Here is a 19,680-nt window from a genome sequence, read left to right as displayed (position 1 = left end):
AACCTCGGATCAACTAGCATGGGTACCCAGAAAATTCGCCTCGGGAAAATTTTGATTTTTACGGGCTTTTCAAATATGCATGGAGAAGTTATTTGGTGATATGCGCCCTTTATCTTAGTAAACGTGCGCCCACATTCATTGTTTTGATCGCGAAGTATGCTAAATGGTCAAAGGTTGAAATCAACATGCATGACATGGCTAACGTTCTGGCTGTAAACCAGAGGGGTGACACTTCTCCTGAAGCATGGCAGAATGACCCCTCTATTGTGTTTGTTCATTTGTGTATGGAGAGCCATTATACTAGCAATACCTTTTAAAAGCATTAAATTAGTATCACCCTGGCGGCCCCGTGCACTGGAAAACCAGAATCTGTTATTTAAAAGAAACGAAAATATAAAAAAAAACAGATCCGCCTGTGTACATATAAATGGGTAGCAAAATTGGTCTCGAATATTAATGAATTAAAAGAAACATACGGGATATAATGAACCATTGACCTGCCGCCATGATGGCAGAATTTATTAGTCGTTTTATTCCATGTTTTTATAGTATGTCAAAATCCCACTTCTTGTTTAAATTATAGTGACTTATTTTTTGCATGTTCAATGTGCAGTCCATAATTATGCACAAATGAATACTTATCTTTTCGATATTGAGCTTTTTGTACAACTCATATAACATGTCATTAAAGCAGGTCATATGTGCTGACCTTCTTCTATTGTATTTGTTCATCTGTGAGAGAAGACGTCATTGAAACTCCATCGGTATTAGGGCGTAGTTCATTGAACTCACCGGATCATTATTCCAAATACTTTGATAATACAGATAATACGTACTAATGGGTCGCGGCGATTGCATTAAAAAACGAATAAATTATTCATAACAGTTACGTAATCAATCGATAGTGCGGCCCCTTTCATTTGCAAACCACCAAAATTCGTGATCTTTTAGCGTTGGAAAAGAAACCACGTGAATAGAGTGCCCTCTCAAGAATAACTACTCTCTGCTGTAAACGCTTTCCTGTTCCCTGTGCCCGGCCCTGTGGAAGGATAAATTTTGGAGATATCTTGTACGTCAACTCGTGGACGACGTTGAAATAACGGCGGATCAAAATTTAATACAACGATCAGAAGCGGATGATGGTAGATCGCGACGAATCATCGCGTGAAGGTAAATGGTATTGGTAGGCCCTACTGGTAAATGAAAGAGCTCTACAGGTATTAATTACATGTATGTTCGAGGTAGTATGACATATTAATTAAATCAATAATTATTAATAGTCAGATTTTTAGTATCTCCATGAGTGTATATATTATGTAACAATGCTGCAATACTTGCACCATGGTAGGTATTATAGAAGGCGGTTCCACAGAAAAATCCTAATCCACTCAATAGGGTTAAGCCGATTACGCTATTCAACGCGAGTCATCATTTGAATAGATTTAATCAGTCAAACACGGCCTTTGATGTTTATGATCGTTATGCGACAATATCGATCATCTATTTTAAAATTTAATTTAAACATACCCCCAGGTGACCTGTACCGGAAATGGATGGTATTAGTGCCCTTTTGCATCGGTCACATGATCTTCGATTGCGTCATTGTGTTTCCGAGTTCAAGTTGATTTACTAGCGAAAACTTGATCGAATTCCCTCATTTCCTTCCAAAGTTACGGTGAATTTATGTATTTTTTATGATCATGATTAGTAATACTGGCGGGTGTCTGCGGGACTTTTAAACCAGTGGAAATGATTTGGAAAGGTTTTCCAAGACTGGCAATGTTGTTTCTATGATCCGCCAAGCTTGGCCATAAGAAATATTGGCATTATAAAATTACCGGAAGTAAATTGTTTACCTTTGTTTATGGTCACGGCCACAATGCTTTGTGGGTAAAAATGACGTCATTCTGCTTAGAAGTCGCGATAACGGTGGTTCATAACCGGCCAAGCTCAATAGATAAGAAGCTTAACAAATCGATAGTGCACCATTCATACCTGATTGCTCAGTATCGACTCATAACGATCATAGTACAAAGGGAACTGGGTGCTTGCACCAATTACGGCGAGCGACCATCGTATGGGGCTATGCTTGAATCTGTGCTATCTACGGTAGATCATGAGACAGTCCGATTATGACCATATCATGATGACCCTAGAGAAGAGACTTCACGGAGTAGGCCTATCTCGAGCTAGTCTACTGTAGGTAGCCAAATTATTATGCATGGTGAAATCCAACGTCAACATGAACAGCATAGTTATCCTTTTAAAAAAATTGCAGATCATAATCAATATACACATCATTTTACTGACTTCTAAAATTGTATTTAAAACTGCTATATGATTTGGGTCAAATATTAGTTCGAAGTTGAGAATATACCACTCACATTAATACAAGTGTTTACACTGTTTAAAGACCCTATTGAAATTTTACAGTGGTGAAAGAATTAAAAAAAACACTCCCAACAGTTTAACCACAAAACAGTCATGGGAGACTTATTGTCACAATTATTAATAATACAAAATCACTGTTTTCTACAACACATTTTTAAACTGTTTACAAGTATAAGTTATACCATCATCATGTGGGAACATTTACAGGTTATGTCCAACCATAATGTTTTTTCAAACATGATGATTGCATTATAAACCCAGAAAAAGCTGAATATTATCCTCATAAAGCTTGTTTACAAGTCAGTGAACACATACTGAAAATTAATCAATAATTTTGCTCAGGTTCCAATTTTTATAACTGATTGACCATAAAATATTTGGGAATTTTAACAATATTTTGATTTAATATTGACATGTGAAAAATTACAAAAACTATGTAACTCTATAGGTTAATAAAATACATACAATTCATTGGATTCATTGGGGGCATTTTCCCCAGGTTTAATAAATAACAAAAAAATCACAGAAAATCCCACTATTTAGGTAAATAATTTTGACCTAAAAAAACTATAACTCTATAGGTTAATAAAATACATACAATTCAGTGTTGGTGACAAATGGATTCATTGGGGGCATTTTCCCCAGGTTTATCAAATAACAAACAAATCACAGAAAATCCCACTATTTGGGTCAATATGCAAAAGTTACAGCAAAACTGTAGGTATTCTTAGCACCCCCCCCCCCCTCCTGCTCCCCTTAAAAAAAAGGGCTATTCCAGTTGAAATCCATTTACCCTCTATGGAAGACATGAACGCAATCTCCCACATAGGGGGTATTTCAAATGGAGTCTTATTCAGGTAACCCAATTTGAGATTCACACTTCCTGTATGGAAGATGAAGGTCTTGTCTTTCATAAGGGTGTGTGGGTTTCAACTGGAATAGCCCATTCTGGTGCCTCCATTGAATGAATTATTTCATTATGTGACATGATCAAGGGGGATGAGTCACACCCTATAGTACCGTAGAATTCTGTCTACAAGCCTATATGCTTCTATTAAAACGAGGTTATTTTTTACGAAAGGCAAATCCCCCACAAACACATTACAATAGATTGGTCTTACAATAATACATGTTTGTACAGCCGCTTATATCAGTAATATAGTTGTTCAAACTCCAAATAATGTTTTTGTGGAGAGTGTCTGCCTCTCGTCTAGTCTCTTTCGTCAAACAACCCTCGTTTAGAGGTATGCTTGTAGACAAGGTTTTACGGTATATTGTTACTCCAGAATCCTTGGTAATATACATGGTACATCATCGGACTTAACTTTAATTTTAAATAATTGTCACGTAATTAAAAACAATATAAAGCAAAATACCTCGCTCATCTGAACATTAAATGTGTCAGTGTGTATGCGCATGATTTCTTTCCTGTATGCTTATACTAAGCTTGCACTACTTTCAGTTCATTAACACATTACCACACTTAATCAGCCTATGAAGTCCTAACTTCCTGGGTACAGTCATTGGTTTATAAAGAACTGGACTAGAACTGGACTCAAGACCTTGAAGAAGAAGCAGGGACACCTCATTTTATATATTCCATTATTAATAGATTCCTTTTGTTTTATTTTGTTCCAGCCGGGGAGCCAGACGGAGGGATAGGTCCATGTGGCTGGATTCTTACTGGCAGCTCATATGTATTGGTTCTGTTAACATTCCCCATATCACTGTTTTTCTGTATTAAGGTAAGTATGATTAAATGGAGAGGGGGAGGGGAAAGGGATGGGGAAGAATCCAGATGGAGGGATAGGTCCCTGCCGTTGGATTCTTACTGACTACTGGTTATTGGTTCTGTATACATTTCCCCTATCACTGTGTCTGTATTAAGGTAAATAGGATTAAATAGGGAAATTGTTCAGCCGCTTGCATCAATTTTTAATCTCTCCATTTCAACCGGTGTTGTGCCACAAAAAGTAAAAATAGCAAAGGTAATACCAATCTATAAAAAAGAAGATTCTGAAGTATTTTCTAATTATCGCCCAATTTCGGTACTACCTTGTTTTTCGAAGATACTTGAAAGACTAGTGTTTAACAGATGTATTGCGTATATAGATAGTAATAAAATACTAAATGATAAGCAGTTTGGTTTTCGAAACAACCATTCTACATACATGGCCATAACTCAACTAGTTGACAAAGTTAACTATGCCGTTGAAAGAAATGAAACCACAATTGGAATTTTCTTAGACCTTTCCAAAGCCTTTGACACTATCGACCATAACATATTAATTCATAAATTGGAACACTATGGTTTTCGTGGTATCGTACTTCAGTGGTTCACTAATTATTTAAGCAACAGAAAACAATATGTACATTACAACTCTTGTGAATCGGAACTTAAAGATATTATTTGCGGTGTACCTCAAGGTTCTATACTGGGTCCCTTATTATTCATTCTCTATGTAAACGATATTATCAACACATCAGATGTGTTAGACTTTATATTATTCGCAGATGACACTACTATTCTGTACTCACATAAAGATATTGAAAGTAAATATCAATTAATTAATAATGAATTGAAAGAAATTAGTAATTGGTTCAAGTCGAACAAACTATCGGTAAATGCAAGTAAAACAAATTACATGGTTTTGGGTACACCACATATGACATCAAAAATAAACTCAACTGTGTGTGATGTATCTCCTGAGATCATTTTAGATGAGACAGTTCTGGAACGGGTTACTAATACAAAATTCCTGGGTGTGATTATTGATGAATGTTTGACGTGGAAATACCATATAAACTGTATAGCAAAAACCATCTCGTGAAATATTGGAGTTATGAACAAACTTAAATTTTATGTACCTGATCGTATCCTGTATTCTCTATATTGTACTCTTGTTTTACCTTATTTAAATTACGGAATATTGATTTGGGGGGATACGTGTAAAACATACTTGGATAAAATTATGAAATTACAGAAATGGGCTGTGAGGACAATAGCAAATAGTCATTATAGAAGCCACACTGCTCCCTCATTTGCCAAATACAATATTTTAACTCTTGCAGACACCTACAAACTTGAATTGGGGGTATTTATGTACAAGTACAGTAATAATGAATTACCGGGCGTATTTGATGGCTTCTTTACACTACGTTCCAATATTCATAATTACCAAACGAGAAACGCAGATAAATTCAACTTAATGAAGAACAACAAAACATTTACTGACCATGCCATTCGTACTGCTGGTCCAATATTATGGAATTCATTGCCAAATTCAATAAAAACGGCAAATTCATTGAAACATTTCCGTAAGATATATAAACGTGACTTGATCTCAAAATATGATTAATTCTTGAGCATTGTGTTTCTCGTTTGTTTGTTACCTAGCCGGGACACCGGCTAGGTCTTGTGATGCTATCGGATCTTTCTTACCTAGCCGGGACACCGGCTAGGTCTTGTGATGCTATCGGATCTTTCTTCTGCTTCTTTCTGCTTCTTCTTCTGGCAACACATTTCAAAATGCTTCTTCTCTTACATGTTACATCCTAAAATGCCATCACTTGCACATATGCATCGGCTATATCCAGTGTCTATAGGATGTTCACAAATTTGGGGTCAAAGGTCATTAAGGGGTCATTTCCGGTATGAAACCAAATATCTTCAAAATGCTTCTTCTGCCACAAATTACATAGTACGATGATGTCAGTTACACATATGCATCGGCTATTACAGGTACACAAAACTTATTCTCCGATTTTGGGTCAAAGGTCATTAAGGGGTCATTTCCGGTCTGAAAGCTAAAAATATTGAGAATATCACTGTTTGTACAAATTACATAGCAGAATGTTGTCATTAGCACACATGCATTGCTACTAACCAGGGTCTTTGGGGTGTCTACAGTTTTGGGGTCAAAGGTCATTAAGGGGTCACTTCCGGTCAAAAACCAAAAATCATCAAATATGTTATTTTTTTTTAATCTCAAAACGTAACCAGACCAGGGTAACATAAACTTCATATATGCATTAGTGTTACTCGATGTATGCACGGTATTTTTATTATTTTGGTCGAAGGTCATTTAGACGTCATTTCCGGTTTGAAACTAAATAACTTCAAGAATTTTTATCTCTATAACTAAGCATAGCAGATTTTTTTTATTTTATCTGTAACAATACATTTTCTCGGTGTATATAAGGTTTTTTTTATATTGGGGTCAAAGGTCATTAAGGAGGTCAAAACGTCAAATTTGCAAAAAATGTTTAAAATTACGGAAAAGTAGCTGTATCTCAGCCTATGGAAGGCGGATAAAGCCCCTACATGCTACAGTGATGCACCATTAATGGTGTGAGATGTCCATAATAGCCGGTCAAAGGTCAAACTTTAAGTTAAGACTGGCATTTCCGGCCCCAGCTAGGTCCAGATCTGTAACCAGATCTAGTTACCTAGCCGGGACACCGGCTAGGTCTTGTGATGCTATCGGATCTTTACCTAGCCGGGACACCGGCTAGGTCTTGTGATGCTATCGGATCTTTACCTAGCCGGGACACCGGCTAGGTCTTGTGATGCTATCGGATCTTTCTTCTTTCTTCTTCTGCTTCTTTCTTCTGGCAACAAATTTCAAAATGCTTCTTCTCTTACATGTTACATCCTACAATGACGTCACTTGCACATATGCATCGGCTATATCCAGTGTCTATAAGATATTCACAAATTTGGGGTCAAAGGTCATTAAGGGGTCATTTCCGGTATAAAACCAAATATCTTCAAAATGCTTCTTCTCCTACATGTTACATCATATAATGACGTCACTTGCACATATGCATCGGCTATATCCAGTGCCTATAAATTATTCACAGAATTTGGGTCAAAGGTCATTAAGGGGTCATTTCCGGTCTGAAAGCTAAAAATATTCAAAAATCACTGTCTTTACAAATTACATAGCAGAGTGTTGTCATTAGCACACATGCATTGCTACCAACCAGGGTCTTTACGGTGTCTACAGTTTTGGGGTCAAAGGTCATTAAGGGGTCGCTTCCGGTCAAAAACCAAAAATCATCAAATATGTTCATTTTTTTATATCTCAAAACGTAACCAGACCAGAGTGACATACATTTCATATATGTATAAGTGATACCCGATGTATGCACGGTATTTTTATTTCTTAGGTCAAAGGTCATTTAGACGTCATTTCCGGTTTTAAGCTAAATAACTTTAAGAATTTTTATCTCTATAACTAAGCATAGTAGATTTTTTTAATTTAAACGGTAACAATGCATTTGCTCGGTGTATATGAGGGTTTTTTTATAGTGGGGTCAAAGGTCATTAAGAGGTCAAAACGTCAAATTTGCAAAAAATGTTTAAAATTACGGAAAAGTAGCTGTATCTCAGCCTATGGAAGACGGATAAAGCCCCTACATGCTACAGTGATGCACCAATAATGGTATGAGATGTCCATAATATCCGGTCAAAGGTCAAACTTTAAGTTAAGACTGGCATTTCCGGCCCCGGCTAGGTCCAGATCTGTAACCAGATCTAGTTCTTTCTGCTTCTTTCTTCTGGCAACAAATTTCAAAATGCTTCTTCTCCTACATGTTACATCCTACAATGACGTCACTTGCACATATGCATCGGCTATATCCAGTGTCTATAGGCTATTCACAAATTTGAGATCAAAAGGTCATTAAGGGTCATTTCCGGTATAAAACCAAATATCTTCAAACTGCTTCTTCTCCTACATGTTACATCCTACAATGACGTCACTTGCACATATGCATCGGCTATATCCAGTGCCTATAAATTATTCACAGAATTTGGGTCAAAGGTCATTAAGGGGTCATTTCCGGTCTGAAAGCTAAAATATTCAAAAAAAATCACTGTTTTTACAAATTACATAGCAGATTGTTGTCATTAGCACACATGCATTGCTACCAACCAGGATCGTTGGGGTGTCTACAGTTTTGGGGTCAAAGGTCATTAAGGGGTCGCTTCCAGTCAAAAACCAAAAATCATCAAATATGTTCATTTTTTAAAATCTCAAAACGTAACCAGACCAGAGTTGCATAAACTTCATATATGCATTAGTGCTACCCGATGTGTGCACAGTATTTTTTATTTTTTGGTCAAAGGTCATTTAGACGTCATTTCCGGTTTTAAGCTAAATAAGTTCAAGAATTTTTATCTCCATAACTAAGCATAGTAGATTTTTTTATTTTAAACTGTAACAATGCATTTACGTGGTGTATATGAGGTTTTTTTTGTATTGGGGTCAAAGGTCATTAAGGAGGTCAAAACGTCAAATTTGCAAAAAAATGTTTAAAATTACGGAAAAGTAACTGTATCTCAGCCTATGGAAGACGGATAAAGCCCCTACATGCTACAGTGATGCACCATTAATGGTATGAGATGTCCATAAACTTTAACACTGGCATTTCCGGCTCCGGCTAGGTCCAGATCTGTAACCAGATCTAGTTCTTCTTCTTCTTCTTCTTTCTTCTGGCAACAAATTTCAAAATGCTTCTTCTCCTACATGTTACATCCTACAATGACGTCACTTGCACATATGCATCGGCTATATCCAGTGTCTATAGGATATTCACAAATTTGGGTTCAAAGGTCATTAAGGGGTCATTTCCGGTATAAAACCAAATATCTTCAAAATGCTTCTTCTCCTACATGTTACATCCTACAATAACGTCACTTACACATATGCATCGGCTATATCCAGTGCCAATAAATTATTCACAGAATTTGGGTCAAAGGTCATTAAGGGGGTCATTTCCGGTCTGAAAGAAAAAATATTCAAAAAATCACTGTTTTTACAAATTACATAGCAGAGTGCTGTCATTAGCACACATGCATTGTTACCAACCAGGGTCTTTGGGGTGTCTACAGTTTTGGGGTCAAAGGTCATTAAGGGGTCGCTTCCGAAAAAAAAAAAAAAATCATCAAATATGTTCTTTTTTTTTTATCTCAAAACGTAACCAGACCAGAGTTGCATAAACTTCATATATGCATTAGTGTTACCCGATGTGTGCATGGTATTTTTATTTTGTTGGTCAAAGGTCATTTAGACGTCATTTCCGGTTTTAAGCTAAATAACTTCAAGAATTTTTATCTCCATAATTAAGCATAGCAGATTTTTTAAATTTAAACTGTAACAATGCATTTTCGTGGTGTATGTGAGTTTTTTTTTGTATTGGGGTCAAAGGTATTTAAGGAGGTCAAAACGTCAAATTTGCAAAAAAATGTTTAAAATTACGAAAAAGTAGCTATTCTGTCGGTCGGACATCCGGGCTATCTCTAGTCTCGGGCCCAAACTGCATGTGGCTCACGGTTTGTTGTGAACAACAGAAACCGGCTGTGAGGGAGGCTACATAGCGATGTTGCTGGAGTGACATTCAATTTCGGAAAAAACGACACTCGACCATGGAATTTAATTTTAAGTTTGTCAGTATATAAACGGTAAATCAAGTAAGTTTCTTTCACTCTAAAGACTTAGAAACGGTTGTTTGATTCCACTGACTATTTGCGATCGAAATTTACATTACACCAATGACAGAAATCATCAACAAAAATCGAATCAGGGACTTGTTTTCACTCGAACATCATCAACCGGAAGTGACGTGACACGGACCGACAGAATATCTCAGCCTATGGAAGACGGATAAAGCCCCTACATGCTACAGTGATGCACCATTATTGGTATGAGATGTCCATCAACTTTACGACTGGCATTTCCGGCTCCGGCTAGGTCCAGATCTGTAACCAGATCTAGTTACCTAGCCGGGACACCGGCTAGGTCTTGTGATGCTATCGGATCTTTCTTCTTTCTTCTTCTGCTTCTTTCTTCTGGCAACAAATTTCAAAATGCTTCTTCTCTTACATGTTACATCCTACAATGACGTCACTTGCACATATGCATCGGCTATATCCAGTGTCTATAGGATATTCACAAATTTGGGGTCAAAAGGTCATTAAGGGGTCATTTCCGGTATAAAACCAAATATCTTCAAAATGCTTCTTCTCCTACATGTTACATCATACAATGACGTCACTTGCACATATGCATCAGCTATATCCAGTGCCTATAAATTATTCACAGAATTTGGGTCAAAGGTCATTAAGGGGGTCATTTCCGGTCTGAAAGCTAAATATATTCAAAAAATCACTGTCTTTACAAATTACACAGCAGAGTGTTGTCATTAGCACACATGCATTGCTACCAACCAGGGTCTTTGGGGTGTCTACAGTTTTGGGGTCAAAAGGTCATTAAGGGTCGCTTCCGGTCAAAAACCAAAAATCATCAAATATGTTCATTTTTTATATCTCAAAACATAACCAGACCAGAGTGACATTAATTTCATATATGTATTAGTGATACCCGATGTATGCACGGTATTTTTATTTTTTTGGTCAAAGGTCATTTAGACGTCATTTCCGGTTTTAAGCTAAATAACTTCAAGAATTTTTATCTCCATAACTAAGCATAGTAGATTTTTTAATTTAAACTGTAACAATGCATTTTCTCGGTGTATATGAGGTTTTTTTATATTGGGGTCAAAGGTCATTAAGGAGGTCAAAACGTCAAATTTGCAAAAAATTTTTTAAAATTACGGAAAAGTAGCTGTATCTCAGCCTATGGAAGATGGATAAAGCCCCTACATGCTACAGTGATGCACCATTAATGGTGTGAGATGTCCATAATAGCCGGTCAAATGTCAAGCTTTAAGTTAAGACTGGCATTTCCGGCCCCGGCTAGGTCCAGATCTGTAACCAGATCTAGTTCTTTCTTCTTTCTTCTTTCTTCTGGCAACAAATTTCAAAATGCTTCTTCTCCTACATGTTACATCCTACAATGACGTCACTTGCACATATGCATCGGCTATATCCAGTGTCTATAGGATATTCACAAATTTGGGGTCAAAGGTCATTAAGGGGTCATTTCCGGTATAAAACCAAATATCTTCAAAGTGCTTCTTCTCCTACATGTTACATCCTACAATGACGTCACTTGCACATATGCATCAGCTATATCCAGTGCCTATAAATTATTCACAGAATTTGGGTCAAAGGTCATTAAGGGGTCATTTCCGGTCTGAAAGCTAAAAATATTCAAAAAATCACTGTTTTTACAAATTACATAGCAGAGTGTTGTCATTAGCACACATGCATTGCTACCAACCAGGGTCTTTGGGGTGTCTACAGTTTTGGGGTCGAAGGTCATTAAGGGGTCGCTTCCGGTCAAAAACCAAAAATCATCAAATATGTTCATTTTTTTTTTATCTCAAAACGTAACCAGACCACAGTTGCATAAACTTCATATATGCATTAGTGTTACCCGATGTGAGCATGGTATTTTTATTTTTCTGGTCAAAGGTCATTTAGACGTCATTTCCGGTTTAAAGCTAAATAACTTCAAAATTTTTTATCTCCAAAACTAAGCATAGCAGATTTTTTTTATTTAAACTGTAACAATGCATTTTCGTGGTGTATATTAGGGTTTTTTTGTATTGGGGTCAAAGGTCATTAAGGAGGTCAAAACGTCAAATTTGCAAATAAAATGTTTAAAATTACGGAAAGTAGCTATATCTCAGCCTATGGAAGACGGATAAAGCCCCTACATGCTACAGTGATGCACCATTAATGGTATGAGATGTCCATAAACTTGAAGACTGGCATTTCCGGCTCCCCGGCTAGGTCCAGATCTGTAACCAGATCTAGTTATGCTTTGTTTTGTTACAAGCCGACGACGGAACGTCGGCTTGTTCTGTCTTCTTCCAATTCTTTCTTTCTTTACCTAGCCGGGACACCGGCTAGGTCTTGTGATGCTATCGGATCTTTCTTCTTACAAGCCGACGACGAATGTCGGCTTGTTCTGTCTCTTCTCAATTCTTTACCTAGCCGGGACACCGGCTAGGTCTTGTGATGCTATCGGATCTTTCTTCTGATTCTTTCTGGCAACACGTGCGTGACTTGCCACCTTTCGCCCTAGCTCTGTTATGCTTTGACCGATTTTGACCATACTTGGTCACAAACACCACTGACCATATTCCCACATGTGACATGACATTGAACTCCATTTGACCTTTGACCTGCTCACAATGGCAAAAATGCGATTTTTACTCTAAAATGCTTCTTCTTCCACAAATAACATGTGATGGTGACATGCTTAGGTCATGTGACTTGACTTTGGTCGGTGTCTATAGGGTGTTCACAGAATTTGGGTCAAAGGTCATTAAGGGGTCATTTCCGGTCTGAAAGCTAAAATATTCAAAAAATCACTGTTTTTACAAATTACATAGCAGAGTGGTGTCATTAGCATACATGCATTGCTACCAACCATGGTCTTTGGGGTGTCTACAGTTTTGGGGTCAAAGGTCATTAAGGTGTCGCTTCTGGTCAAAAACCAAAAATCATCAAATATGTTCGTTTTTTTATATCTCAAAACGTAACCAGACCAGAGTGACATAAACTTCATATATGCATTAGTGTTATCCGATGTATGCACGGTAGTTTTATTTTTTGGTCAAAGGTCATTTACACGTCATTTCCGGTTTTAAGCTAAATAACTTCAAGAATTTTTATCTCCATAAATAAGCATAGTAGATTATTTTAATTTAAACTGTAACAATGCATTTTCTTGGTGTATGTAAGGTTTTTTTTATATTAGGGTCAAATGTCATTAAGGAGGTCAAAACGTCAAATTTGCCAAAAATTACGGAAAAGTAGCTGTATCTCAGCCTATGGAAAACGGATAAAGCCCCTACATGCTACAGTGATGCACCATTAATGGTGTGAGATGTCCATAATAGCCGGTCAAAGGTCAAACTTTAAGATGTCCATAATAGCCGGTCAAAGGTCAAAGGTAAAGACTGGCATTTCCGGCCCCGGCTAGGTCCAGATCTGTAACCAGATCTAGTTCTTACCTAGCCGGGACACCGGCTAGGTCTTGTGATGCTATCGGATCTTTCTTTCTTCTTCTGGCAACAAAGCGTGACATTTTGCGTGACTTGCCACGTTTCGCCCTAGCTCTCTTATGCTTTGACAGATTTCAACCATACTTGAACCAAATGACCACTGGACTAGGCCAAACCTTACATTTGACTTTAACCTGACTGTGACCTTTGACCTTGACCTTATGGTCAAAATGTTGATTTCACAAAAATGCTTCTCTTTCCACAAATTACATGCAATGATCATGTGACTCATGCATATGAATCAACATGTGGCAGTGCTTAAAACTTATTTTAAAAATTGAGGTCAAAGGTCATTAAGGGGTCATTTCCGGTAAAAGTCTGAAAAATGTGTAAAAAATATTCAAAAAATCACTGTCTTTACAAATTATATAGCAGAGAGTCGCCATTAGCACACATGCATCGCTACTAGCCAGGGTCTTTAGGATGCCTACAGTTCTGGGGTCAAAAGGTCATTAAGGGGTTACTTCCGGTCAAAAACCAAAATTATCAAAAAATGTTCAAAAAAATTTTATCTCAAAATGTAAACAGACCAGAGTGACATAAACTTCATATATGCATTAGTGTTACCCAATGTATGCACGGTATTTTTATTTTTTTTTGTCAAAGGTCATTTAGACGTCATTTTCGGTTTTAAGCTAAATAACTTCAAGAATTTTTATCTCCATAACTAAGCATAGTAGATTTTTTAATTTAAACTGTAACAATGCATTTTCGCGGTGTATATGAGCGGGTTTTTTTATATTGGGGTCAAAGGTCATTAAGGAGGTCAAAACGTCAAATTTGCAAAAAAAAATTTTAAAATTACGGAACAGTAGCTGTATCTCAGCCTATGGAAGACGGATAAAGCCCCTACATGCTACAGTGAAGCACCATTAATGGTGTGAGATGTCCGTAATAGCCGGTCAAAGGTCAAACTTTAAGTTAAGACTGGCATTTCCGGCCCCAGCTAGGTCCAGATCTGTAACCAGATCTAGTTACCTAGCCAGGACACCGGCTAGGTCTTGTGATGCTATCGGATCTTTCTTCTTTCTTCTTCTTTCTTCTTCTTCTGGCAACAAATTTCAAAATGCTTCTTCTCTTACATGTTACATCCTACAATGACGTCACTTGCACATATGCATCGGCTATATCCAGTGTCTATAGGGTGTTCACAGATTTGGGGTCAAAAGGTCATTAAGGGTCATTTCCGGTATAAAACCAAATATGTTCAAAATGCTTCTTCTTCCACAAATTACATGTGATGGTAACATGCTTAGGACATGTGACTTGACTTTGAACGGTGTCTATAGGGTGTTCACAGATATGGTGTCAAAGGTCATTAAAGGGGGCATTTCCGGTCTGAAAGCTAAAAATATTCAAAAAATCACTGTTTTTACAAAATACATAGCAGAGTGTTGTCATTAGCACACATGCATTGCTACTAACCAGGGTCTTTGGGGTGTCTACAGTTTTGGGGTCAAAGGTCATTAAGGGGTCACTTCCGGTCAAAAACCAAAAATCGTCAAATATGTTCTTTTTTTTTATCTCAAAACGTAACCAGACCAGAGTGACATAAACTTCATATATGCATTAGTGTTACTCGATGTATGCACGGTATTTTTATTATTTTGGTCAAAGGTCATTTAGACGTCATTTCCGGTTTGAAGCTAAATAACTTCAAGAATTTTTATCTCCATAACTAAGCATAGTAGATTTTTTTATTTAAACTGTAACAATGTATTTTCTCGGTGTATATGAGGTTTTTTTTTATATTGGGGTCAAAGGTCATTAAGAAGGTCAAAACATCAAATTTGCAAAAAAATGTTTAAAATTACGGAAAAGTAGCTGTATCTCAGCCTATGGAAGTCGGATGTAGGCCCTACATGCTACAGTGATGCACCATTAATGGTGTGAGATGTCCATAATATCAATCACTGACATCAAATAATAGCCGTTCAAAGGTCAAACTTTAAGACTGGCATTTCCGGCCCCGGCTAGGTCCAGATCTGTAACCAGATCTAGTTCTTCTTCTTCTTCTGGCAACCTCGTGACATTTTGCGTGAATTGCCACGTTTCGCCCTAGCTCTCTTATGCTTCGACAGATTTCAACCATACTTAAGCCAAATGACCACTGGACTAGGCCAAACCTTCCATTTGACTTTGACCTTGCTGTGACCTTTGACCTAGCTATAATGGTCAAAAGTGTGATTTCACAAAAATGCTACTCCTTCCACAAATTTCATGCGATGAGAACATGGTTATACCATGTGACTCGACTTTAGTCGGTGTCTATAGGGTGTGCTCAGATAAGGGGTCAAAGGTCATTAAGGGGTCATTTCCGGTCAAAGTCTAAAAAATATTCAAAAAATCACTGTCTTTACAAATTACATAGCAGAAAGTCGCCATTAGCACACATGCATCACTACTAGCTAGGGTCTTTAGGATGCCTACAGTTTTGGGGTCAAAGGTCATTAAGGGGTTACTTCCGGTCAAAAACCAAAATTATCAAAAATGTTTAAAAAAATTTTATCTCAAAATGTAAACAGACCAGAATAATATAACCAACATACATGAATAAGTGTTCCCTGATGTATGCATGGTATTTTTATTTTGGGGGTCAAAGGTCATTAAGGGGTCACTTCCTGTTTTTAGCTGAATAACTTCAAGAATTTTTATCTCAAGAACTAAACATGTTAGAATTTTTTGATTAAAATTGGAACAATGCATTTTGTCGGTGTACATAAAGTTTTTTTTTCATTGAGGTCAAAGGTCATTAAGGGGGTCAAAAGGTCAATCAAAATTTTAAAAAATCAAAATCCATGTATAAGTTCCGATTAAGCTGAAATTGACCAGGAATATTTCTTATGACATCCTAAGCACAATGCAAGAGCAGTTGACCCCATCCGTAACCCAGGGGTCAAGTTATAGGGTCAAATTGCGGCTTGTATTCAGCGTCTGTTGACTCTAGTTTCTTACCTAGCCGGGACACCGGCTAGGTCTTGTGATGCTATCGGATCTTTCTTACCTAGCCGGGACACCGGCTAGGTCTTGTGATGCTATCGGATCTTTCTTTCTTCTTCTGGCAACAAATTCAAAATGCTTCTTCTCCTACATGTTACATCCTACAATGACGTCACTTGCACATATGCATCGGCTATATCCAGTGTCTATAGGATGTTCACAAATTTGGGGTCAAAGGTCATTAAGGGGTCATTTCCGGTATAAAACGAAATATCTTCAAAATGCTTCTTCTGCCACAAATTACATAGTACGATGATGTCACTTACACATATGCATCGGCTATATCCAGTGCCTATAAGTTATTCACAGAATTTGGGTCAAATGTCATTAAGGGGGTCATTTCCGGTCTGAAAGCTAAAATATTCAAAAAATCACTGCTTTTACAAATTACATAGCAGAGTGTTGTCATTAGCACACATGCATTGCTACCAACCAGGGTCTTTGGGGTGTCTACAGTTTTGGGGTCAAAGGTCATTAAGGGGTCACTTCCGGTCAAAACCAAAAATCATCAAATATGTTCATTTTTTAAATCTCAAAACGTAACCAGACCAGAGTGATATAAACTTCATATATGCATTAGTGTTACCCGATGTATGCACGGTATTTTTATTTTTTGGTCAAAGGTCATTTAGACGTCATTTCCGGTTTTAAGCTAAATAACTTCAAGAATTTTTATCTCCATAACTAAGCATAGTAGATTTTTTAATTTAAACTGTAACAATGCATTTTCTCGGTGTATATAGGATTTTTTTTTATATTGGGGTCAAAGGTCATTAAGGAGGTCAAAACATCAAATTTGCAAAAAAAATGTTTAAAATTACGGAAAAGTAGCTGTATCTCAGCCTATTGAAGACGGATAAAGCCCCTACATGCTACAGTGATGCACCATTAATGGTGTGAGATGTCCATAATAGCCGCTTAGCCGGTCAAAGCTGAAACTTTAAGTTAAGACTGGCATTTCCGGCCCGGCTAGGTCCAGATCTGTAACCAGATCTAGTTCTTCTTTCTTTACCTAGCCGGGACACCGGCTAGGTCTTGTGATGCTATCGGATCTTTCTTTCTTCTTTCTGCTTCTTTCTTCTGGCAACAAATTTCAAAATGCTTCTTCTCCTACATGTTACATCCTACAATGACGTCACTTGCACATATGCATCGGCTATATCCAGTGCCTATTTATTATTCACAAATTTGGGGTCAAAGGTCATTAAGGGGTCATTTCCGGTATAAAACCAAATATCTTCAAAATGCTTCTTCTGCCACAAATTACACAGTACGATGATGTCACTTGCACATATGCATCGGCTATATCCAGTGCCTATAAATTATTCACAGAATTTGGGTCAAAAGGTCATTAAGGGGTCATTTCCGGTCTGAAAGCTAAAAATATTCAAAAAATCACTGTTTTTACAAATTACATAGCAGAGTGTTGTCATTACACATGCATTGCTACTAACCAGGGTCTTTGGGGTGTCTACAGTTTCGGGGTCAAAGGTCATTAAGGGGTCACTTCCGGTCAAAAACCAAAAATCATCAAATATGTTCATTTTTTAAAATCTCAAAACGTAACCAGACCAGAGTAATATAAACTTCATATATGCATTAGTGTTACCCGATGTATGCACAGTATTTTTATTTTTTTGGTCAAAGGTCATTTAGACGTCATTTCCGGTTTTAAGCTTAATAACTTAAAGAATTTTTATCTCCATAACTAAGCATAGTAGATTTTTTAAATTTAAACTGTAACAATGCATTTTCTCGGTGTATATGAGATTTTTTTTTTTTATATTGGGGTCAAAGGTCATTAAGGAGGTCAAAACGTAAAAAATGAAAAAAAATGTTTAAAATTACGGAAAAGTAGCTGTATCTCAGCATATGGAAGACGGATAAAGCCCCTACATGCTACAGTGATGCACCATTAATGGTGTGAGATGTCCATAATAGCCGGTCAAAGGTGAAACTTTAAGTTAAGACTGGCATTTCCGGCCCCGGCTAGGTCCAGATCTGTAACCAGATCTAGTTCTTTCTTTCTTCTGGCAACAAATTTCAAAATGCTTCTTCTCCTACATGTTACATCCTACAATGACGTCACTTGCACATATGCATCGGCTATATCCAGTGTCTATAGGATATTCACAAATTTGGGGTCAAAAGGTCATTAAGGGTCATTTCCGATATAAAACCAAATATCTTCAAAATGCTTCTTCTCCTACATGTTACATCCTACAATGACGTCACTTACACATATGTATCGGCTATATCCAGTGCTTATAAATTATTCACAGAATTTGGGTCAAAGGTCATTAAGGGGTCATTTCCGGTCTGAAAGCTAAAAATATTCAAAAAATCACTGTTTTTACAAATTACATAGCAGAGTGTTGTCATTAGCACACATGCATTGCTACCAACTAGGGTCTTTGGGGTGTCTACAGTTTTGGGGTCAAAGGTCATTAAGGGGTCGCTTCCGGTAAAAAACCAAAAATCATCAAATATGTTCATTTTTTTATATCTCAAAACGTAACCAGACCAGAGTTGCATAAACTTCATATATGCATTAGTGTTACCCGATGTGTGCACGGTATTTTAATTTTTGGGTCAAAGGTCATTTAGACGTCATTTCCGGTTTTAAGCTAAATTACTTCAAGAATTTTTATCTCCATAACTAAGCATAGTAGATTTTTTTAATTTAAACTGTAACAATGCATTTGCGTGGTGTACATGTGGTTTTTTTGTTTTGGTGTCTAAGGTCATTAAGGAGGTCAAAACGTCAAATTTGCAAAAAAATTTTAAAATTGCGGAAAAGTAGCTATATCTCAGCCTATGGAAGACGGATAAAGCCCTACATGCAACAGTGATGCACCATTAATGGTGTCCATAAACTTTAAGACTGGCATTTCCGGCTCCGGCTAGGTCCAGATCTGTAACCAGATCTAGTTACCTAGCCGGGACACCGGCTAGGTCTTGAAATGCTACCGGATCTTTCTTTCTTCTGGCAACAAATTTCAAAATGCTTCTTCCCTTACATGTTACATCCTACAATGATGTCACTTGCACATATGCATCGTCTATATCCAGTGTCTATAGGGTGTTCACAGATTTGGGGTCAAAGGTCATTAAGGGGTCATTTCCGGTATAAAACCAAATATCTTCAAAATGCTTCTTCTTCCACAAATTACATGTGATGGTGACATGCTTAGATCATGTGACTTGACTTTGGTCGGTGTCTATAGGGTGTTCACAGATAAGGGGTCAAAGGTCATTAAGGGGTCATTTCCGGTTTTAAGCTAAATAACTTCAAAATTTTATCTC

At 37.2% G+C, this 19,680-nt stretch overlaps 1 protein-coding gene across 1 annotated transcript in view; it reads left to right on the top strand.

The window, feature by feature from the left end:
- Window positions 1-1,011: 1,011 nt before the first annotated feature.
- LOC140137538 (stomatin-2-like) overlaps window positions 1,012-19,680 on the top strand; it is a 30,708-nt gene continuing 12,039 nt past the window's right edge. Inside the window, exons 1-2 of the mRNA XM_072159251.1 lie at window positions 1,012-1,170; window positions 4,030-4,136. Coding sequence (XP_072015352.1) covers window positions 1,137-1,170; window positions 4,030-4,136 — 141 coding nt within the window. The 5' untranslated portion in view covers window positions 1,012-1,136. The remainder of the gene's footprint in view (window positions 1,171-4,029; window positions 4,137-19,680) is intronic.

This window comes from Amphiura filiformis, chromosome 17, assembly GCF_039555335.1.
Source record: "Amphiura filiformis chromosome 17, Afil_fr2py, whole genome shotgun sequence".
In the NCBI taxonomy this organism is placed as follows: domain Eukaryota; kingdom Metazoa; phylum Echinodermata; class Ophiuroidea; order Amphilepidida; family Amphiuridae; genus Amphiura; species Amphiura filiformis.
The sequence above is the reverse complement of the archived record's forward strand: the minus strand, read 5'-3'. Positions and strand labels throughout refer to the sequence as shown.